At 35.4% G+C, this 24,198-nt stretch overlaps 1 protein-coding gene across 3 annotated transcripts; it reads left to right on the top strand.

Annotated features, from left to right (window-relative positions):
• LOC127877077 (uncharacterized) lies at positions 1-21,885 on the top strand. 3 transcript variants are annotated; one of them, XM_052422699.1, is made up of 13 exons: positions 1-106; positions 3,411-3,652; positions 4,460-4,568; positions 5,113-5,191; positions 7,800-9,840; positions 13,054-13,106; positions 14,155-14,227; positions 14,700-14,953; positions 15,425-16,061; positions 18,604-18,688; positions 19,813-20,045; positions 20,365-20,472; positions 21,133-21,885. In XM_052422699.1, exons 3-13 carry the CDS (start codon positions 4,464-4,466, stop codon positions 21,416-21,418), a joined length of 3,954 nt encoding a protein of 1,317 aa, XP_052278659.1. In that variant the 5' UTR covers positions 1-106; positions 3,411-3,652; positions 4,460-4,463; the 3' UTR covers positions 21,419-21,885. The 3 variants fall into 3 exon arrangements, with proteins under 3 accessions (XP_052278659.1, XP_052278658.1, XP_052278661.1); XM_052422698.1 differs by having other exon boundaries at positions 20-138; XM_052422701.1 differs by lacking the exon at positions 1-106 and adding an exon at positions 4,088-4,203 and having other exon boundaries at positions 2,676-3,652.
• Positions 21,886-24,198: the final 2,313 nt, after the last annotated feature.

Genomic DNA, 24,198 nt, shown 5'->3' on the forward strand with positions numbered 1-24,198 from the left:
CCGAAGCGTTCAGATTGTGCGTAAAGACTGTTTTGTTTACCAGGATTGAATGCCAGTCAACTCGTGCCTAAGTCAACTCGTACCCTAGTCAACTCTATCCGACTTGGTCAACTTGTACTTTAGTCATTTTTCAGATTGGTCAACTCGTACCTTTTTAATATTTTTTCTTTATGGAAACAAATTGCGATGGGTGTTTGCATGCATTAGATGTTTTTTATGTTTATTGCAGGTACGAGTTGACCAATTAAAGTTTTATTTTGGCATAGACTAACATAACTTATATGGGTTTTTTTACCAGGGTACGATATGACTAATTCAAGTAATTACCTAAGTATATATATATTATTCTTATTAATATGTCCAATATACAAAGATTATATTATCTAAGATATATAGAAATCATTTATCTTTCAAAATATATATTTAATAACAACTATCATTATCGATGTTAAAAGGAAAAATCTTACGGTATGAATCAGTAAAATATTTGTTAACTTCTTCCATTGCATGATTTTTATAAATATTACCAAATTGCAAAATAATTATCATCCATGTCGTTACACTTGTGTATTAGTTAATAAATGTTGTTGTCGTTGTTGTTGTTGTTTTTGATATATATGCCTCAAATTATGGTTCGTCTCAAAATTGAGTCCATGATTTAATCAATTAATCAACACCTAAAATACTTATTAACATCTACGTGACACGGGTCGTTAATATCGTAATTTACCTAATCTTCACCTTTGTTAAATATTGATTAACACATTTCTTGACACGGGTCGTTAATATCTAACTCGATTTAATCTGCACAGTTCAGGCCCGTACCCAGGCACTGGGCCCAGGGGCCCGGCCCCCCCCCCCCCAGCTGGCTGTCGAGTTATGATTTTTTAATAATGGGCCTACTGCAAATTTTCTCACATGAACGGGCCCAAAGTACACTTCCCTGCAATACAAATGTGCAGATGTGTTTTATTGCCCCTGATACCCAAGGGGATTAGCGCTAATTTACTCGCCACTGGAGATAAGCCCCTAGGCATTGTTTTCTTATCACCTTGTACAAACATCCCCGATCTGTCAATTACCTATTGTGCTCAATGCTTCATCTTTTGATGGTGGGTGTAACACGTCTTTTGATTGGACAAGGAAAGAGAAACAGCGAATGGATGGAACTGATACAGAAGGTCGTAGGTCTGAACGATAATAGTGTTTTCTCTTTTGAATTCAAACCTCCTCTAGAGTCATAGCTTATTAAACATTTCTGTGAAAACTGTCTTGTAGATGATGAACATTTTATAATGAATTTACTTTGAAATTTTATATAGAGGAGGTTTGCTTTCAAAGAGAAAATACAATTCTACCACGGCACGTGACTTGTTTTCTATATACAAAGAAGGAAAACTACTGTTGGTTATTACCCCTATATCAACGGGTGTTTAAAGTGACGTCACTTTGATTGTCCTCGCACGGTTTATGAATGAAGGCGACGTCATTTGATTTTAATTGTTGTGGTGACGTCACATTTTCGCGGAAAAGCGGAGGACATTCGGTTAATATAATTCTCATTTATAACCTTTAAATCGCGGATAACTTTTTAATGAAATCGTGTTAGAATCGAAATAATCGACGGGTAACCGTTGGTTATTGCCGTAATAACCAACGGAATGCCGTTCCGATGCTTGTTATCAAACCACTCGGGCTACACCCTCGTGGTTTAATTCCTACGCATCGGAACTACATACCGTTGGTTATTACCGCCATAACCAACGGTTACCCGTCGATTATTTCTTAATTCTACCACGGCACGTTACTTGTTTTCTATATACAAAGAAGGAAAACTACTGTTGGTTATTACCCCGATATACCAACGGTTGATTAAAGTGACGTCACTTTGATTGTCCGCGCACATTTTATGAATGAATACGACGTCATTTGATTGTAATTGTTGTGGTGACGTCACGTTTTCGCGGAAAAGTGGAGGACGTTCGGTTAATATAATTCTCATTTATAACCTTTAAATTGCGGATAACTTATTAATGAAAACGTGTTAGAATCGAAATAATCGACGGGTAACCGTTGGTTATTGCGGTAATAACCAACGGTATGTCGTTCCGATGCTTGTTATCAAACCACTCGGGCTACGCCCTCGTGGTTTAATTCCTACGCATCGGAACTCCATACCGTTGGTTATTACCGCAATAACCAACGGTGACCCGTCGATTATTTCTTAAGTAGATTATATAGAGGATATTTGTTGGATTCGGTGGATTATCGATTTTAATTCACGAGTGATTATAGAAAATATATATTTGATATGATCACGAGTGAATTAAAATCGATAATGCACCGAAACCAAAAAAAATTCTTTTTATTTTATGCTTTTTCACAGTTTATATACATTGTTAAAGAGTTAAACTTAAGAATAACGTTGGGGAAAAAGACGTCATTTCGTAAAAAAATGACGTCATTTAACATAAACAGTGAAAATTATCGATAATTTTCACTGATAATTTTCATTGTTTGAAACAGTGAAATTATCAGTATTAATTCACTGATATTTCTCTATAAACCACCGGAAGGCATAAAATAAATGTCAGTTTCTGACATATAAAATATAAAATATTTCTATTTTGTTCAATTCAAAGAAATATTGAGAAGATTAGTTTTTATTGTGATGAAATAACCAAAAAATTCATGATGATTCTGTGTCCACAGCCGAGCATACAGATTACTTCCCACCCGACCTGAAAGAAAATGAAAATAACATTATTTTTTTTGCGCAAACTCCATAAATAAACCTATATTTGAAATTGATTTTAAAATAACCTACCATACACAATACCAGCCTACAATACAAATATTTCAAAAAGCATTTTTCATTGATTAAAAAAATACACATCTACTCTTGTATGATATTAATTTACGCAAATAAAATGTTTATTCAAAAACGTTTAAGAAAAACAAATCTGACTGGAATGTAGGCGTTGGTCTTTTGACAGGTTAATTAGATATGTACTTCACTTACGGTGCGGAGAAATTTCCAAATACAAAAGTAGTCCGACCCGATCCCCTTCCGTTGTTTGATGTCAGCAGCGGTATTAGGAAAAGCAGCAAAATCGTAGGTATTCCTAAAAATAAAATTAAGGTCCCTTTTGCCTTAAACATTTTGAGTTCAATATTGCATATCTCTACATATGTAGATGTTACATTGAAATACGGTATGTACGTACTAAATTAAGGTCGCTGATCAAAACTAATGCCAATGACCAGTTGACAAGTCAGTTGACATTTGCGTAAACTCTGTCTACTTTTGAAAAAAAATAAATATTTTTTTATAACCTTTATCTATATTCATATCAAAAACATATACAAAAACATATGTCACGTCTTTGATATATATAAATAATTTTTAGGAGGGAACGTGTTGACCAATTCGGGTACGAGTTGACTAGTGGGGGTACGAGTTGACCAAAAATCGGTTACGAGTTGACAAAATCGGTTACGAGTTGACCGAAGGTACGAGTTGACTTAGGTACGAGTTGACTAGCTTCGCAGGATTACATCGTTACTCTGAATTGGTCCATGGTGTGTTGTAGCCTTATCCGGAAGCGCTAATTTTAAATGCGAGTGATTGACAACAACTTCTACTTTCGAGGTATCATTTCTATAAAATGTGTCTTATACATTTATTTAAACACGATGACATCAAAAATAAAAGACGCAATTTATAAAAACATAAACCAAATAAGATTTTTTTGCTAAACTATAATAAAACACAATTTAACTTAAAGACTCTTTCGGACAATTGAAACGTCGGACACACTCCTTTTTGTGCTTAATTTAGTTATATTTACGCTCTGTATTGTCTGACATCACCCAAAATTAATAACTAAATAATAGCCCGAACATATACTTTCAAGTATTGACTCTTGGGGACTCTTAGTTTCAACTAGTAAAAGCATTTTTCATGTAAAGTAGTAGTTCTGGCTACCATAACTTTAAATGTCGCTTGTTATGATTTTTGACTGGCGCGACTTTATAGGTACAGGTCTGTCAATACTATATAAACTGTACGCTGAAGTTTCTTTAGCTAGTAAAGTAGCTGCCTTGAATCCAGGAGGCACTTTAATAAATTGGTTATATGAAGTGATGGACGTTTCATGCCACTACCAAGTTGTGCCACTGATCACAGACCTATAAAATACGGTATTTGCTTTTGTTGAAGATGTTCTATTCTATCAATATTAATTCAAATTTTATTAATCAAACAATTATACAGTTACTTGCACCCAATTTAAAGTGAATTGGCGCTGCCATTTCCAATTTCACGAGTATAGGTCATTACTGTTTGAGTCCCTGAAATAAAAAGCTATTTTGGAGTATATTACATTCAGCATCACCTGTTTACTCTACTCATATTTTGGTCCATGGTGTTAAACTTATTCCTTCTTGCTTTTTTCAGTGCGATGGATCCCACTAAGCCTAGGGATGATGTTCAGCAAATGTTTCAGAAGATGGGAGAGAAACTGGGCTGGTTCCAGCATCCCAGTCTTGATGACGCAATACAGTCTGTAAGAATAAACCACTGTTGTTCACTACGGTTATGCTTGTTAAGGAATCATCACAGCCGTGGTTTTCTACATTTAACAATATGATACTAGTCAGAGTAATAATAAACTAAGAACTGAAAATAATAATAAATTAAGAAGAAGAAAGTCACAAAACCTCAATAAGTCTGAGATTTATATCTAAGGATCTATTTGACTTTTGACATTTGGAGACAGAAAAAAAGCCTGCTACAGTGTAGTTTTATATTGTATGCGCATGAAATCAAAATCTCTGCTTGAATGAATGTTTTATAACTTCATGCTTTAACCCTTTGCATGCTGGGAAATTTGTCGTCTGCTAAAATGTTGTCTGCTGAATTTCTAAAATTCACATTTTCTTTTATTTTTTTAAAGAATACTATTAGAATAGCAAACAGTTTGGATCCTAATGAGACGCCACATTCTGTGGCGTCTCATCTGGATGCAAACTGTTTGCAAAGGCCTTCAAAATTCGGTTCCAGCACTGAAAGAGTTAATATTTTTATTGCATCTTTTTTATGTATCTTAGTTGTCGTCCAGTGCAAAGAAGAAGTCAGCAAGATCAAAACTTAAGCAGGGTAGTAACAGTGAAAGAAAAAAGGCTCCAGGTATATTTTCTGAAATGTTTGTCAAACATATTTCTGGGTATCTATGTTTCAAAGGACTTTGTCACAGATTAACATATATTGATAAAGTGTTCCCCAAAATGACTAAAAAGGGAAATAAATGTAGTTGTCCAAGGAAATCATCCAAAAATGCATTTTTTTTATTTTCATACTCCTGACACATTTCCTATAATTAACAAATTGCAAACTAGTATTTTGATAATCCTATATATTTTTTAGATACAAGCCGCCATACTTATGTCCATGCTGCTTATCAAATTTCTCAAAATCATTGGTCATAATGTCCGTGGACTCATGGACAGGGATTTGGGCCGAAGACTGTCTTTCATGACATAGCAATTCTTTTCAATGGGCAGGGCTTTTTTCCTTCTTTAGCAAGGGCCTTATAACGGCCCATTCCCCCAAGAGAAAGGCCCCTTCCTTAAAGAGAAGTTGTTTAAAATGATGCAATTTCCCCCAAAGTTCAAGCTTTCTTTGGAAAATTGTTTGCCCATTCTCAGTTTTGTCCATAATTTTTTTCTCAAAATTAAAGGCTATGCCCTTTCCCACATTCAAGAAAAAAACGCCCAGATTAGCCTCAAGTCCAGACTAAAGCTAAGCCAATTCTGGGGTGGTATTCCAGAAACATCTTAAGTCATTTGTTAAATAATTTCACTTGAGTTCAAAATTACAATGTTTTGTATTTCTTTACTAAATAAGGAAACACATGTTTTTTTGGTATTCCTAGAATAACATTGGGATAATGATATTATTTAAATGTATATCTTGATGCCAATCTATTGCAATATGAAATGAAACACTTAAGAAAATTTCCCAATTTAAGGATAAGAATAAAATTTAACTAAAGATGCTTCTGGAATATGAACCCAGAACAGTTCTGTTTTCATCTTCTAATCATTGGCCAGCATTGTGTGTAATTGAGATTGTTGTCTGGCTGTGAAATTATCATATACAAAGTGAGCTGTTGACAACAGGTGCACTTCTAAACTCTAGGTGTACCTCTGGGTTGTTAGGTTTCCTTCAAATAGACATCTGGGGGTAACACCCCTAAGTGATACTCCACCCCACACATGGTACTTGGGGATGTGTATAATGGGCTGTTTAATAGAAGCCAAGCTTCTTCTTTTACCAGATCTTTACTTTGTAAGGTTACAGCCAGACAGAATTTAATCAGTGAAAAAACATATTGCTTCATTCAAAGTCCTTATGATTTAAACACCATGAAAGTAAACGTTCTAAGTCAGGGGCATTTTTTAGTTTATACCTCTCTTTCTTAATAAATTTAAGTAGGTTGGTTTTAGAACCATTCACTGCATATGAAAAACATCCCAAGTGCAGAGGTAACAAATAAGTTTAATTATTTCTGGGAATGTTATTAATTCCATAGGCAGAGAGTGAATGTCACTTAATCCAAATAATTATGGAAATGTACTTGAGATTATTAGTTGTTATACATTTTAACAGATATGTTAACAGATTATATTTGTATGCCTTCCGTAAGGTGGCATATAGCAGTTGAACTGTCCGTCTGTAAGTCTGTTAGTCTGTGCGTCCGTCCGAAAACTTTAACATTGGCCATAACTTTTGCAATATTGAAGATAGCAACTTGATATTTGGCATGCATGTGTTTCCATGAAGCTGCACATTTTTAGTGGTGAAAAGTCAAGGGCAAGGTTATCTTTCAAGGTCAAAAGTCAAAAAATACAATCCAAGGTTAGTAATAATCTTTAAAAAGGAGATAATTTCTAAACCTGCCAAATGATATATTGAAATTTTATTTCAATAGGGGGCAATTGTATTTCTGACAAACACATCTCTTGTTTTTAATGTCTTTACTGGTAAAGAAATTAACTAACAAAGCTGTAGTATTTGTAATAGTTTTAAATTATTATAAATTATTATTTAAATTATTATAATTGCTAGGATTATTTATGTATAAAAAAAGATCATGTCCTTAACAGCCAAAGTTAATGCGCATTGCGCAACCTCTGCACAACAGGCTTATGGATTCAGCCAATAATGCTTTTTTGGTAATACGCTTTGTTGCTAAGTTTCCCATTATAGGGTTACAAATGCTTTATTATTTTCTGTTGACAATGATAAATAAATAAAAATTCACTTTTCCAAGGTGCAGATTCCAGTTTTAACCATTTTGTGTTTAAGGTTGATGTTCTGTTTTAAAAGTAGTTGAAAAGAAGACGAATTTCTCTCTTAATAGTTCTAGTATTTCATTGTATTCTTTTTTATGCCCCCGGTCCTCCGTCTGTCTGTCACACTTTTGCGTTTAGGTTTTGAAAAATGCTCATAACCTCTATGTCGCTTCAGATGTATCCTTCATATTTGATATGCATGTGTATATGGACAAGGCCTTTCCATACGCACACAAATTTTGACCCCTTTGACCTTGAACTTAGGGTCCGCGTTTAGGTTTCGAAATCTGTGTTTAGGTTTCGAAAAATGCTCATAACATCTATCAAAGCGTTTATCGGGAGCGTTTATATGGAGACAGCTCTTGTTTTCTGAAAATTTGTGTCACTGATAAAAAAGGATTTTGTATTGCCTATTCACCAGCATTAACATATATTTGCAGACAGTAATCAGAAAACAAAAATGCACAGTGTGCCTTCGATGCCATCGGACACATCAATTCTCCAACCATTTTTTACACCTGCAAGAAGTTTGCAGAGTGTGATATCCTCTGATAGTGAAGATGAGGACTTTAACGAAAACAAAGAAAATATCAGTAATAATGTAAAAACGAATGCAAAGAAGACACTTGCAAAAAAGTCAAAGCCTTCAGTTCAGACCTCAGTTAAAAAAGCAATGTTGAAATTGTGTAGCGATTCTGAGGATGAAGGTGAGGTGTTTAATAAACAAAGCCGCCCTTCTGATAAAACTGCAGCAGACACAAGGAAAAGTGTTGAAGCATCCAAGGTGTTGGAATCCCCTGAAAAAGTATATTCGGCCTCCAAGTGTTCTGATAGGTTGAGTGACGAGTATGATTACGCTGTGGTTAAGAACAGAGTCTCTTTGGCATCAATGACTCTGAACTTGGACAATCTTGGTGACCCTCTAATTGAGTCAACCAGAATTCACAGACGAAGTAGTGCAACTTACAACCAGATCATGAAGTGCCTCGAGGATTCTGATATCAAAGAGGTTGAAGAGACGGTTGGTAGTGTTGAGGATTCTTTTTTGATAAGTAGCAAAGCTAACATAAGTGGTGTAGAATCTAAAGATACTGAGCTAGAGAAGGATTATTCGAAAGATGATGAAAACATGTGTACAGAAGATACAAAATACATTACTGCACTTGAAATGCCTGATGAAACAGTGTATACAAAGCCTAATGTAAAACTAGAAAAAATTGCTCCTAAAACAAAATTGTCTAAAGCAAACGCTAAACCTGTCAAACTGAAACCTGCAAAGTTTACTCTTTTAAGTGATAGTAGTGAATCTGAGGATGAACTGATAGAGGTGGTGGATGCTGAAACACAAACCATGGACATCCAAGATTGTTTTCTGGGGTCATGGAGTAAAAATGTAAATGTTTACTCTGAACAGACTGTGGTACAGAACAATACCACTCACAATGATTCTGAAGTGCTGGGTAACTATAATAATGATACTAACAAAGGCAAGTTAAGTTACAATATATTTCAGTCTGAAACTCTGGCTGATGACATTTCTGGTATTCAAGACATTGACCCAAAAATTTCGGATTTATGTAAACATGACAATGTTTACATGAATGGTACAATAGTGTCTGAAGGTTTTGGTGTAGATGATCAGAATGTTTTTCAGTCACACACTGTTTCTGATAAAACCAAAAATCGGATAGGTATTGCCGCAAATACATCATCTGTAAATGAACAGAAGTGTGGCAATGATAACTATTATAATAATATGAGTGACACCAATGTTTCAAGTGATATTGATGAAAATGTAAATGTGACAAAAGGATTAAATGTGGTCTCAGATGATTTATATGGACACACTACTATTGTTGAATATGAAAAAGAAATTATTGAATCCAAAGACAGTATGCACATTGAAGAAGACTTTGACAAGCTTTGTAATGGTCAAAATGCTCTGGAAATTTTCTCTGATGATGAATCAAAAAATATTATAAATGCATCTGATGACGATAGTCAGATCAGTGATGATGTAAGTGAAGTAGAAGTAATAGACATTGCTGTTCAAACTGAACTAAGTCCTCAGGCAAAAAAGATTGAGGAAAATATGAAAAGTAAAGAAATATTAGGGAACAGCTGTGAACAGATAACTGAGGACAGTGGTAAACAAAATGAAATAATAAAGGAAAAGTGTGAACATAATGCACTGACTGATGAAAGCAAAGAATATAACGAAATGGCTGAGGAAAGCCTTGAGCTTAACGAAACACCACAACATATGGTTACAGACTTGTCAGCAGAATGTTGTGGTAGAGATGACAATAGTACAGAATCTATGCATGAAAGTTCTCTTAGTCAGGGTAGTGACAGAGTAGATTCAGAAATAGTGCAGAAAATCAGTGAAAAAGGTTTGTGTGGCTCCAGTTTGAACGAGAGAGACACACATTTTGGCCTTTCAAATGTAGGGAGCAAAGAAGTTTCTCAACAGAACTGGAGGTAAGATACACATTCATGTGTAGTGAAGTCGATCATTATTAGTTTTTTTTACCATTTTGGGAATGAGGCAGGGTTCCTTTGAATTGGGAAATTTCGCGTTCTTTTGCCTATATAAAATAAGGATATTTATGTTGTTGCTTGTATGCTTACATATACTTTAAAATTGATAATAAAAATGATATCAATATTTCAATATTATATTTCTAAGGTTCAACTTATAGAGCTAGATTTGCAGATAGTTGACAAGTTCAGACTTATGAAAAACATATTCTTTTTTTTTGAAACCTTCAATTGGGAATTTAAAGGTCCTATTTGCGTAAAATATATACTTTTTATGCACCCGTTTTAAAAAAAACGGGACGTTTTATAGTTTCACCTTGGCGGCGGGCGGGCGGCGTCCACAGCAGTGTCCGCTCTCTAATTCAAATAGTTTTCATCCAATCTTCACAAAACTTAGTCAGAAGTTTTATCTAGACAATAGCTAGGTCAAGTTCGAATATGGGTTATGTCGGGTCAAAAACTAGGTCACATGGTCACTAAGTGCATTTCAAGCATTTAGCATGGTGTCCGCTCTCTAATTGGAGTAGATTTTATCCGATCTTCACCAAACTTGGTCAGAAGTTGTATCTGGACAATATCTAGGTCAAGTTCGAATATGGGTCATGCTGGGTCAAAAACTAGGTCACGGGGTCACTTATTGTATTTCAAGCATTTAGCATGTAGTCAGCTCTCTAATAGAAGTAGTCTTCATCCTAAAATCACCATACATGGTCAGAAGTTGTATCAAGACAATATCAAGGTCAAGTTTGAATATGGATCATGCAGGGTCAAAAACTAGGTCACAGGGTCACTTAGTGCATTTCAAGCATTTAGCATTGTGTCCGCTCTCTAATTGAAGTAGTTTTCATCCGATCTTCACCAAATTTGGTCAGAAGTTGTGTCCAGACAATATCTAGGTCAAGTTCAAATATGGATAATGCCGGGTCAAAAACTAGATCACATGGTCACTTAGTGCATTTCAAGCATTTAGCATGGTGTCCGCTCTCTAATTGAAGTAGTTTTTATCTGATCTTCACAAAATTTGGTCAGAAGTTGTGTCTAGATGATATGTAGGTCAAGTTCAAATATGGGTCATGGTAAAGTTATCAAGTTGTCCAAAACCTTCAAACGGGCGTTTCTTGTGACAGTTTGGCACTCTTGTTTCCATTGGAAATGGGTCCCACTAACGGACCCAGATTTGAACGAAATAAAACTCTGCATTTATATACACATTTGCAAAATTTCTTTGTTTGGATGCTAGTTTATTGCAATTTACAAATTCCTGACGTAGAGATAAAAGCATCTAGCTTTTAATCATGTTGATGAAATTGTTAACAATACAATTAAAAGAGAATGACAACACAAAATTTGAAGTTAATTGTCATCATTAGGCAGATTTATGTAAAAACATGTATATCAAAATCCAAAATTTTATGATCTGCACAAGACATAGGAAGTAGTGTAAGCTGCATTTTCATTTTTCATCAGCTGACATATTTGTCCCCTACTGGTGAAACTGGAGGGGACTCAGGGGTGGCGAAATCTAAAAAAATTATACTGGTCCACGGACACCCATTTAGGAAATTTAACTTGTCCTTTTCTGAACTACACTTGTCCGTTAATGTTTATATAAATTATAACGCATTTACTGATATTTAATGTAAAATATTGTGGAATAAATCAAAATGAGTATAATTTGCTGTTTCAGTTACATGTACATGTATTTCCATGGGACATTCTTTAAAGCAGTATATTATAAACAAAATAAAGACTTTCTCAAACTTTTAATCTGGCAAATCTATTTTTATGAAAACATGTGTTACACATACATAATTAAAATCTCAAATAGTTTTATTTTGTTGCATTTTCCTATCCAAGTATGTCAAATTACCAGCACGGTCTCATTAGTTGTCACATAAGTTTTCATTTCTCTGTCACTAACTGAAGTAGACTCAGGTAGTTCCATCATAATCCAAACAATTAAAAAATGTTCCATTTTTATGCCCCCCGGATCGATAGATCGGGGGTATATTGTTGTTGGTCTGTCTGTCTTTCTGTCTGTCATTCTGTCCCAAAACTTTACTGTACAGTTACGTTTTGCAATAACTTTTGAAATATTGAACATAGCAATTTGATATTTGGCATGCATGTGTATCTCATGGAGCTGCACATTTTGAGTGGTGAAAGGTCAAGGTCAAGGTCATCCTTCAAGGTCAAAGGTAAAAAAATTCTGTCCCAAAACTTTAATGTACAGTAAAGTTTTGCAATAACTTTTTAAATATTGAACATAGCAACTTCATATTTGGCATGCATGTGTATCTCATGGAGCTACACATTTTGAGTTTGAAAGGTCAAGATCATCCTTCAAGGTCAAAGGTCAACAAAAAAAGCGGCACATTAGGGGGCATTGTGTTTCTGACAAACACATCTCTTGTTACTGTTTAAGTCGTCTGAAATAATAAGGTAGACGGTGTTTTGATTATCTTAGTCCTATACTTTCATTTCCGTCTGATTGTAAAAATAAAGAAACCAGTCTGTACACTGTTTAACAGTCGGGACGAATGTTGAAAATGCGGCGCACATTCCTTTTTTTGTGGGCCGGTTGACTCCGTACTAAAGCTTTATTGCTCTGCAAATAGCACTGACAATGTAATCTCGTGTCAACATCCAGATTTGTAAAGATTAATTACAGCTTGTATTTTGTTGTATTCTTCGACCCGATTAAAAAAATGGGTGTCCACGAACAACGTAATTGAAAAAAATCAGTTGCCCAGACAAGCAAATGTACGACTCGGGCAACTCGGTCATTTGATTTTGCCACCCCTGGGACTTATGGTGTGCGCTCTGTGCGTCAGTCTGTCTGTCAGTCCGTCACACTTTTCTGGATCCTGTGATAACTTTAAAAGTTCTTCATATTTTTTCATGAAACTTGAAACATGGACAGATGACAATATGAAGATTATGCACGTCAATTTATTTTGTTCCTACGTCAAGATTTCTGGTTGATATGGCAACAAATAAAATAAAAAATACTGACAATGGTGGAGTTTCACCGCTAGGGGACCATATTGCTTGGCAATTTCTTGTTTAGTTTGACTTTGATTTAATGTTAAAGCAGTACTGGAAGTCATGTTTGTAATTATAAAATATGAATGTGAATTTTTCCTATTCTAGAAAGCGACGATCCTACAGCAGTGAATCCAGTGGAGAAGAGGAACTAGAGGCCTGTATGTATGCATATACACATGTATAGCAATCAGTGATTTTTTTGCTTTATATCTTACAGCATTTGCCTTATGGATTGGGGAAAATAGCGAGATAAAACATGCAATTGGGAAACATGAAAATGAAACACTATTAAAATGATTATAACTAACACTATTCAAATTGTCTGTAAGTGCATGTTGAACTGCATTTTTGAATGTATATTAATTTATTATAAAGTGCTACGTAATTATATAATTGTATAATACACTCAATAAACCAATAATTGAGTTCATAGCACAAGTTTGGCATCTTTTTGGGGAAATTATGGTAAGATTCTTGGGAAAAAAAAGTTATGTTTCACTATTTGGAAACAGCCTGTTAGAGGCTGTAATTATGTGCTAAAAAAATCATTGTTTGTATATATTAAAATTGAGGTGTGTTGTGGGAAAAAATGCTTAATGCAAGTTCGAAAAAATTAGTGCCAGTTCAGCCTGTCACAGCCGTCTGCATAGTGTCTTTTTGGGACAAAACTTTCTATTTTAAATTATTTTTTGCTTCAAGAAGTCACTGTCCCTTGAATGCTGACTGTACTTTGATGTATCAGCTTATGCACAATTCTTATCATGCTTAAAAGTTAAGCCTTTATGTGTGTACATTCATCCTGGTTTTTCCATGAAATGCATCAATTACAATTGTGAAAACATGTAGACATGTAAATGTGTGGATTAATAATAAAAATGTACTATTTGTTAAAATGCTCCTTGCTTTGGAATTTACGAAAATGTCACAATTTGCTTGAAAAATGCTATGTACTGTTCAATTTTTCATAGTCTATGATAATACATATGTACATTTAATGTTTAGTAGGGCTTGAATGATTTCTATTAACTATTAACACGGTGAAAGGCCTCTCTTGTATGTAAACAAGAAACTCATTGGCCCATGTAACACTTAAGTGGTGAATTATCTTTGGACATCATGATAACACAACATGCACATATAAAATAAGACACATTTTTGCATGACATGTGTCATTTGGAATTCAGTTGACATGGATCTTTTTTGAAGTTTTCCAAAAGATGAAGCAGCCTGAGAGACGAAAAAGCGACGATTCCAGGGAGGATGTGTACAGTCCAAAAAGGTGCACATTTATTGCAAATCCTGTTTAATTACAAGTCTCCCACTAGCATCACCGGTATTTAACTGCTGGGAATTTGTTTTTTACAAATGGGGATTACAGTTGCCCTTGGTCTGTCTGTATTTATATTATTATTTTATATTTATAGTTTTTACCAGACTGAGAGGTAAAAGTCAGGTTTCTATTATTAAAATTAATTGAGAAAAAGTTTTAAAGCTTAATATTGCAATAGTTAAAAGTATATTAGATTGATATGATAATTAAACTTGCTATATATGGTGGTAAATAGGTTTCCCTATCATTTGTTTAAATTTTGAATTTTTAGTTGTTTATCTGAAAATAAACACTAAAATTTCATTCTTATGCTTATGAATTAAACTTCGAGAGGTATTACCCTTTTTGTTTTAATTGTTTATTTACTTGAATTTTAATGGGTAGCTTTGAAGGTTCAAATGGATAGTTAAATAATTTTCAGCATGGCAGATTTCATTGTTGACGATGATGACATTACTGAAGAGAGTGACAATGAGGATGATGCCTACCACTTGAGGGAGACCCAACGACTAGAGCGGGAAGAGGACTGCAAACGGCTGGGAGCCATAAAGAGGGATGGTGAGGAGGAGGAGGAGGAAAGTGAGGAGACTGATGATGAGGATGATGAATTGGATCCTGGAGAAGATGTGGATGACATTACTGCTAGTGATGATAGTGATGATGACTTCTCATCAAGTATGTACTGGAATAGTAGAAATGACCTGCAAATCCTCAACATTGTCCCAATGATTGGCATTTGCAATAAATAGTCTACAAGTTGTCTGCAAATAATAAACAATAAATACTCTACACATTATTTCACAACACAAATATTGGATGTACAACAATTGTATAAGTATGAATACCGGGTATATTGAATAATAAATGAGATGGACAAGTTTGTTCTTAATGGCTGTGGTGCCATGTTATATATTTCAGTTCCATGTTTTGGGTTTTCCGCTTTCTTCTCCAATGCATATGCTTGAATCATTAAAATGTTATATTAAACAGTAAATAATGTTTATACTATTTTAAGTACTCATAAATTCATGTTAACAAATAAGAATACCTAACTGTTTTTATCCTGGCCTGTTCCACAATTAGCAGAGAATTTGTCTTCAGTGATTTACATATAAACCAAGTCCAAGTATGTTTGCATGTTTTCAGAGCTCTATCCGTCAAGTGTTACCAAGCAGAAGAAAGAAAAGTACAAAGTTCGAGTTAAGCCAGCAGTGCCCACCTTTACAATGTCTTCAGAAAGTGGAGATGAAAGTTTATCAAACCCTGAGGACACAGAAGCAACTAGCACCACTCGCCAACCTGGAATAAAGAAGCACCAACATAAACCTAAAACTAAGAGTGGCAGTGGTGGTACATCATCAGATGATGACAGGTCTAATGATGATGGTTTTGTGCAACCAAAAGCCATTATTAGAAAGAAATCTAAGAAGCCTCCCAACAATGATGAGGGAGACAGAAACGTTGACAAGAACCTAGTAAAGATATCAAAGGCAGCCATATTGAGTGACTTGATGTCGTCCTCGGATGATGATAATGATGGAAGCCCGTGCATTACACTGAGTTTAGTAGACACATCGGAAGGCTCTCTGAGTAATTCAGGTTTCAAGACGCCCCTGGTTCCCCTGCAAGTCTCCAAATTCCTCACCCCGGCTTCAGTGAAGAGGAGCAAGGGGTCCGTAAATACGCCATTCAATGCTAAGAGTGGTCGAGCGTGCACGCATTCTTTCTTGAAGTCGCTGTCTATCACAACCCCTGAGGAGAATAGGGACCCAGAGGCTCAAAGGTGTTTGTTTGTTTGAATTTTATTCCATTTATGTTATGGTAGTGTATCTGCCCTCTTTTAAGCTCACCTGAGCACAACGTGCTCATGGTGAGCTGTTGTGATCGCCTTTTGTCCGTTGTGCGTTGTGCGGCGTCAACATTTGCCTTGTTAACTCTCTAGAGGGCACATTTACTGTCCAATCTTCATAAAATTTTGTCAGAAGATTGTTCTCAATGATATCTTGGATGAGTTCGAAAATGGAAACATTTGCTTGAAAAACATGGCTGCCAAGGGGCGGGGCATTTTTCCTTATATGGCTATATATGGCTATAGTAAAATCTTGTTAACACTCTAGAGGCCACATTTATTGTCTGATCTTCATGAAACTTGGTCAGAAGATTCATCCCAATAATATCTTGGATGAGTTCGAAAATGATGCTGGCTGGTTGAAAAACATGGCCGCCAGGGGCGGGGCATTTTTCCTTATATGGCTATAGTAAAACCTTGTGAACACTCTAAAGGTCACATTTATTTTCCGATCTTCATGAAACTTGCTCAGAAGATTTGTTCCAATGATATCTTGGATGAGTTCAAAAATGGTAACCTTTGCTTGAAAAAAAAAGGCTGCCAAGGGGCGGGGCATTTTTCCTTATATGGCTATATTAAAACCTTGTTAACACTCTAGAGGCCACATTTATTGTCCAGTCTTCATAAAATTTGGTCAGAAGATTGGTCTCAATTATATCTTGGATTAGTTTGAAAATAATTATGTTTGCTTAAAAAACATGGCTTCCAAGGGGCGGGGCAATTTTCCTTATATGGCAATAGTAAAATCATGTTAACACTCAAGAGGCCACATTTACTGTCCGATCATAAATGAAACTTGGTCAGAAGATTCATCCCGATAATATCTTGGACGAGTTCAAAAATGATGCCGGTTGGTTGAAAAACATGGCTGCCAGGGGGCGGGGCATTTTTCCTTATATGGCTATATAGTAAAACCTTGTTAACACTCTAGAGGCGACATTTATTTTCTGATCTTCATGAAACTTGGTCAGAAGATTTGTCCCAATAATATCTTGTTATCTCAGGTGAGCAACTTTGGGCCTTTCAGACCCTCTTGTTTCCTGGTGTTTCCAATCAAAGCAGTTTACAAGTGTTACTTAAGGGCAAATACTTTTGTCAGTAACAACTAATATACAATCCCTAAATCAGATATGGCGGAACAATAGCCGTTGAAATCAAAACAATTCAGGACAAGTCGCCATGCACGTCTTGTGGATTCTATTTCTAGAACCTCAGTTAAGCAGTCAAATGTTCTACGAGCTTAGATAACTCAGGGCAGAGCAGAGGTTGCCTAAAAATTTATTAGTACAGGTTTCACCGGAGGGGACTTATGGTTTGCGCTCCGTCTGTCACACTTATCTGGATCCTGTGATGACTTTAAAAGTTCTTAATATTTTTTCATGAAACTTGGAAAATTGATAGATGTCAATATGGACATTATGCACATCATTTCATTTCGTTCCTACGTCAAAAATTCTGGTTGCTATGGCAACAAATAGACTCAAAATACTGCTGCAATGGTGGTTTTCTGGATCCTGTGATAACTTTTAAAATTCTCAATATTTTTTCATGAAACTTGAAACATGTATAGATGGCAATATGGACATTATGAATGTCATTTCATATTGTTCCTACGTCAAAAATTCTGGTTGCTATGGCAACAAATATATATTTTTTAAATCTGAAAATGGTGGAATTTATTACAATGGTGGAGCCGGTAAGGGACTTATATTGCTTGACAACAGTCTTGTTTTAACTGTAATTTACCTACATTTTAACAAAGTTGTTTGCAAAAAACCTAAACTGTAATGTATTTATATTTCATGGCTACAGAAATGCTCACTTCTCTTATAGCACACCCAACGTTTGTTCTTTTCCATAACAGTTTCATAAAGTATCAGATTTTTAGATACATGTAGTGGACTTCAGTATTGAGGAGGTTTATCATTCTATACATAGATGGTGACGTCACTACGTTATTGTCACCTCTATACTAAGAAGCATCACATTCCCCTGGTTTGGGCAATTATGCTTCTGCCAAAGTAGTTCTGCATTGGAATGAAAATGTTAATAATGGAAGAAAAATCGTTTTTGATTGTGTGTTTAAAACAGAATGTTGTTTACAGAAATGTTATGTTTAAATGTGATTTGAATCTCTATTAAGGCTGATAGCGATTATCAGAAGCATGATTACCTGACCATCTTACGCTTTCACTTTTCACTCGTAAAAGAAGTGCTACTCACAATTCCTTTCGCGTTGGTACACAGGTCAGTAAGACCGGTGTGTACACAATTAGAGATTTATTTCATATAAATAAACAGTGAAATAAAACAATGAACAGAACTGTTTTTGGGAAGAATCTTGCATGGGTGGTGTCCACTGATAATCTGTTATTCACAATGTACCAGTACATGTATAATTTTATGTTTTAAATTGCTGTGTTTTCTGTGATCCCACTTATACATGTAGCATGGTGAACATTTCATTTTCTTACAGATTTGTTGTGAAGTTCAAGAAATATCGAGAGGAACTATCCAACTATTTATTCAAGTTCTTCAACCAAAGTGTGTTTGATAGAAAGGTTTGTTATGTATTTATTTCCATTGATTAAGGACATTAAATCAGATGTACAGATAATACAAAACTTACAAGAGCTTATCACAGTAGTGCCAAATCCTTGCAGAAATTTGTTTGCTTGTTTGAGAACATTTGTTTTAGAGAGTAGAATAATATTTGTAAAACATGGCACCTGTGTTATCTATTTATATTTCAAGGATCAATTAGTTATATAGTGTTGGAGTTATGCTGTAGAGAATAAAATATATGGAAATGAAAAAAGAGAGGTAATTAAAAAACTACGGCCGATAGAGTTATGGTTCATGTTCACTGCACTTCTAGTTGCCATCTGTTTATATTTCTAGTTTCAAGCAAATTCCTTCAGTACATGTAGATATAGAGCTCCGGATTAAAATTTACTTTGAAATTAAATAAAGGGAGATAATTCGAAAACTAAGGTAGATAGAGTTATGGTTCTCAGTCACTGCACTTCTCCTAGTTGCCATCTGTTTATTTTTCAAGTTTCAAGTAAATCCCTTCAGTAGATTTAGAGTTATGCTCCGGACAAAAATTTACTTTGAAATTATATAAAAGGGGAGATAATTCAAAAACTAAGGTAGATAGAGTTATGGTTCGTGGTCACTGCACTTGTCCTAGTTGCCTTCTGTTTATATTTCAAGTTTCAAGTAAATCCCTTCTGTAGTAATAGAGTTATGCTCCGGACAAAGTTTCAGACAGACGGACGGACAGGACCAATTACTATATCCCCTCCAATTTTTTTTTTCGGCGGGGATAAAAATAGAGGGGGACAAAAGGAATCACAAGCTCTGTCCTTCTGGTCAGATTTCCTGCTTCTTTTGCTGAGTATAACTCGAAAAGTACAGTTTAATATATCCTAGCGCTCACCTGGCTTATTTAATTAAACTAGCGTATAATATAGGCTGGTAGGTTCTAAAGCCAGAATGGCCAAGTACATTATTTACAGAATTAGAAAATCTGTAGGCAAGTCCTTTTGATTTTCTTTTATCATCGGACCTGTATTTCAGTTACATAGTTTTTTATGAAAAACATGTTTGTTACATTTTTTTTTCAAGAAGAAGAAAGTCTGTAATTAAGACCTTTTAATTTATCATCGGACCTGCATTTCAGCTGCCTACAGATCTGCCAGTGTTATGGAACAAACGACTTCTTCGGACAGCTGGCTACTGTAGCTACAAGAAAACAAGGCATAGCGAGGAGCGTTCAGCTGTTATCGAGTTGTCAGAGAAAGTGTGTGATAATGCAGAACGAGTAAGAGACACGCTGATACACGAGATGTGCCACGCGGCCGTCTGGTTGATCAATGGGGTCAACGGGGGCCATGGCCAGTTCTGGAAGTACTGGTGAGTGCCTGCGGTGACTTATGGCTGCAGGGGTATGACTTCTATGCCTTTGAGCTGATTTGCTAACTTACAAATAATTCTTGATCTTGCTGGATCTTTATTTTGATGGACCTTTTTATTTAAATGTCATGAGTTTTGGTTAACTCTGTGAGAAGGGTAAAGTACTCGTACCTTTCTACCCAGAGGTGGCAGCCTTAATAGCAAAAAGACATTATAAGGTGCGTGTACTGTATTTACACACAGTTGTTTCATCAGAGCAGGCTTTATGCAATCAAGATAGTTCATGGTTCCAAAAGAATAACACTTATACCTTGCACAGGGCCCGCCAGTCCATGAACGTCCACCCAGAACTGCCCGCCATTGACCGCTGCCATAGCTACGACATCAAGACCAAGTACACCTACAAATGTACACAGTGTGACTACAGGTAATGCATGTGCTTAAAGTGTGGTCCCAAATTAGAATTAGCCTGTGCATTCTGCAAACGCTAATCAGGGACGACGTTTTCCACTTTTTTGGGGGGGGGTTCATAAAGGAAGACTCTCTTTGATGAAACTCCAGTTAAGTCGGAAAGTATTATCCCTGAATGATAAGACTGGGCTGACTGCACAGGCGTATCTGGAACAACATTTTACACAGATGCATTTAATGTTGTTTTTCAGAGGTTGTTTTATAATTATAATGTCATAATTAATTTCAAGATTAATTGTAACAATTTTAAGGATGAATGCGAATCTACTGGATATACAGAGAATGTTTAGGTCAGATTTATTTGCTTTCTTGTTTATGAAAATATAATGTATAAATAATTAAATTGATGCAAACTGAATATGAATATAGTAGTTGTATATTTTTCATGGCTAGGCTTCATTTGTCTACTGTCCCTTTCTTTTTTAAATGTCTGTAGAGTATTGCTAAATTTTCACATTAGATGAATCTAAAGTGATAGGCGCTTATATGCATTTAAATTTTAACTTTGGGGTAAAAAATTTTGTTCTATATCTGGTTTTCTTCAATACTATATGTAAATGAATCTGACATTTCGGTGCTAATTTTGACAAAATTATTGGATCAGTATTAATTTCAGTATCGGACGCCACTCTAAGTCTCTCGACATGAAGAAATGGAGGTGTGGGAGGTGCAAGGGCAGCTTCGAGCTGATCGTCAACAACATGTCGGCAGGGGCCACAACTCCTGGTCCCGCTTCCGCCACCCCATCTGCCAGCACGACGCCCCGCACGCCCAACAAGTTTGCTATTTTCGTGAAAGAGAATTACAATGTCGTGAAGCAGCAGAACAAGGACCTGAAACACGGCGACGTGATGAAACAGCTGAGCAAACTGTTTGCTGAAAATAAAATCACCATTCCTTGACCGACGTGTTGCAATTCTTGGTTTTAGATTTTCAAAAATGAACTTGATTTAATATTTTCATGGGCAATATTGTTAAAAATGATCACATGATGGACATTAAATATGTCTTCTTTTCCATTAAGTAAATAAATTAAAAATCAGTTGTGGAAATAATTTGATCTAGATGTGAAAGTATGGAACAAATATACTATGCATATTTAGCAAATTAAAACAAATGTTGCTATGTTATACATAATTAAAAGTCATTTCCTTTTTGGCATTTCCGAAGATGTAGGTCCTCAATCCCTGTTAAAGAAGTACATCATTTTGAACAGTCGAAATCCCGCGGTTTTCTTCTGTCAGTTAAACAATTTTGTGGTTAACCTGGCTTTATATGCCTGTTGTGATAAATTTGATCATTCTTTATAACTTGTATCAATTGCTTGTTATAATACTCATCTGTAATTAAAATACTTAGAGAGAAAGCATATTAGAGTTGATTGGTTGATCAGTCGGTTTGTCTGAATTAAATGTTTTTAGTGTATGGAACTAATTTCTTCTCCATTTCTCAAGTGTTTAAATTGCAACTTCAAAAATGTCATCATCAAAATGAATTGTAGATGTGCAAAATAGCTGAAAAAGTACAGTCCACAGAACTAGGATTATGGAATGCGCAATTTTAATATTATTTCATACGTTGGTATGAAGTTTTGGTCAAATCGCCACTTGTATTCAAGTATGTTCCTAAATCAGATCAGTGTAATATTGTTAAACATGCATGCATGCACATTATTAAAGTGTATGTACATGTATTTGATATTTTCTTTTGTGTTTATTCAACATCAAAAAGATTTATTTAAAAAGTAGAATAAATATGCTTTCTTTTTTTAACTTTATTTTCCCAGTTTCTGCTGAACATTTCCAACAATTAAAGCTAAACAGAGTTCAAGAATGTGTAGTTTAATATCTCACCTCCTACTAAAATGACCTAATCCGATTGGCTTACAGTGGTCACGTGCCCATAGTGCATTTTCCATACATCCCGAGTAATCGAGAAGTCGGTTGAGATATAATCGTTACACAGTTAGTAACTGATGGTGTATGGGATATACACCCTCAGTACTTTCATACCATACTTGAGCTCCAGTATGGTATGAAATTACTGAGGGTGTATATCCCATACACCATCAGTTACTAACAGTGTAACTAATAATATGTACAGGCAGTAATCCATATCTCTTTAACCCTTTCAGTGCAGGAACCGAATTTTGAAGGCCTTTGCAAACAGTTTGGATCCAGATGAGACGCCACAGAACGTGGCATCTCATCAGGATCCAAACTGTTTGCTATTCTGATATTCTTTGAACAAAATTGAAGAAAATGCTAATTTTAGAAATTCAGCAGACGACATTTTAGCAGATGACAAATATCCCAGCATGCAAAGGGTTAACATATCCTATGAAGGAGTTTAACCCTTAACCACTTAGATACGTAGTTTCACGCATTTGTAGTCCATAAGAAAGTTATATTTAATTTACGACCTTTCTTACTAGATTCAAGTTTTTTAAGGCTTCATTTCCAACCCTTAGATACTTATGAGCAGCAAACAGCATAAAACCTGAACAGACTGCGAGTTACTCACAGGCTGTTCTGTTTTTACGCTGTTTGCACATAGCCATTTTCACTTTGCTTCTGAGTGGGAAAGGGTTAAATATACCTTTACTGTTCTGTGCAGACATAAACTATTTTACATATGTATTTCATTAAATGTAAAAATCAATATCTATGAGAGCATTTAAATTATTACTGGAAGTGTTCATGACGAATTGCCTCTACTTGTGATCATCATGTGATCTTGGACACTAGGACCCATATAAAACATATTGCTTTGACTCTTAGAGCTTTGACAACCTATGCTGAATTTTTCACCGGTTATTTGTATGCCCCCGATAGGGGTTGCATATAGCAGTCTATCATTCCGTTTTCCGGAGTTTTTTTACGTATAACTTTCAGATATTGAGCTTATGTTTGGTATGTGATTCTACCTACATAACCCACAGAGGAAGTGTGAGTTTCATTCCTGTCCACTAATTTTTGGCATAGTAATCGGCCTTGAACTTACAAATTTTTTCTCTATTATAACCGTTTTTCGGAGGTTATTTATGCAAGGCTTTTGGATATTGAGCTGATATTTGGTATGCGAGTCTACCTACATGACTTACAAATGATGTGTGGGGCCATTGATTTTTTTCCAAGTTATGGTCTATATTACAGAGGGTTTTTAAGCAATGCTTTAAAATATTTACCCGATTGTTGGTATGCCAGTCTATCTACATGACTTGCAGATAAAGTGCGAGTTTCTTTGGGAATTAGAAATTTTCTCCATAATGACTGTTTTCCGGAGTTTTTTTACAAAACACTCCCAGATATTTAGCTGCTTTTTGGTAAGTCTACCAACATGACTTACTTTTACAGATAAAGTGGGAGTTTCGTTAGGTTCCATTGAGTTTTGACGAAGTTATGGGCAATGGACCTAGAAATTTCCTTTAAAATAGCTGCTGTGTGGCTTCAAATTGCAAGGGGGGGGGGTATTGTGTTTCACAAACACAGGTCTTGTTCAATATGAATTTCTAAGCAACCATAAAGTTCTCGAATTAGATGCACCGTCTCATATTAATTATTTGTGCCAGGTTATCTTGAAATCTGTTTAATTATGCATGTGGAAGTTAAAAGACAAGAAGGTTATGTTGACCTCAAAGTATGCCCTAGATCTGTAGAGTATTCCTGCATGTTGTTCTTGC

This window comes from Dreissena polymorpha, chromosome 4 (genome assembly GCF_020536995.1).
Source record: "Dreissena polymorpha isolate Duluth1 chromosome 4, UMN_Dpol_1.0, whole genome shotgun sequence".
Lineage (NCBI taxonomy): Eukaryota > Metazoa > Mollusca > Bivalvia > Myida > Dreissenidae > Dreissena > Dreissena polymorpha.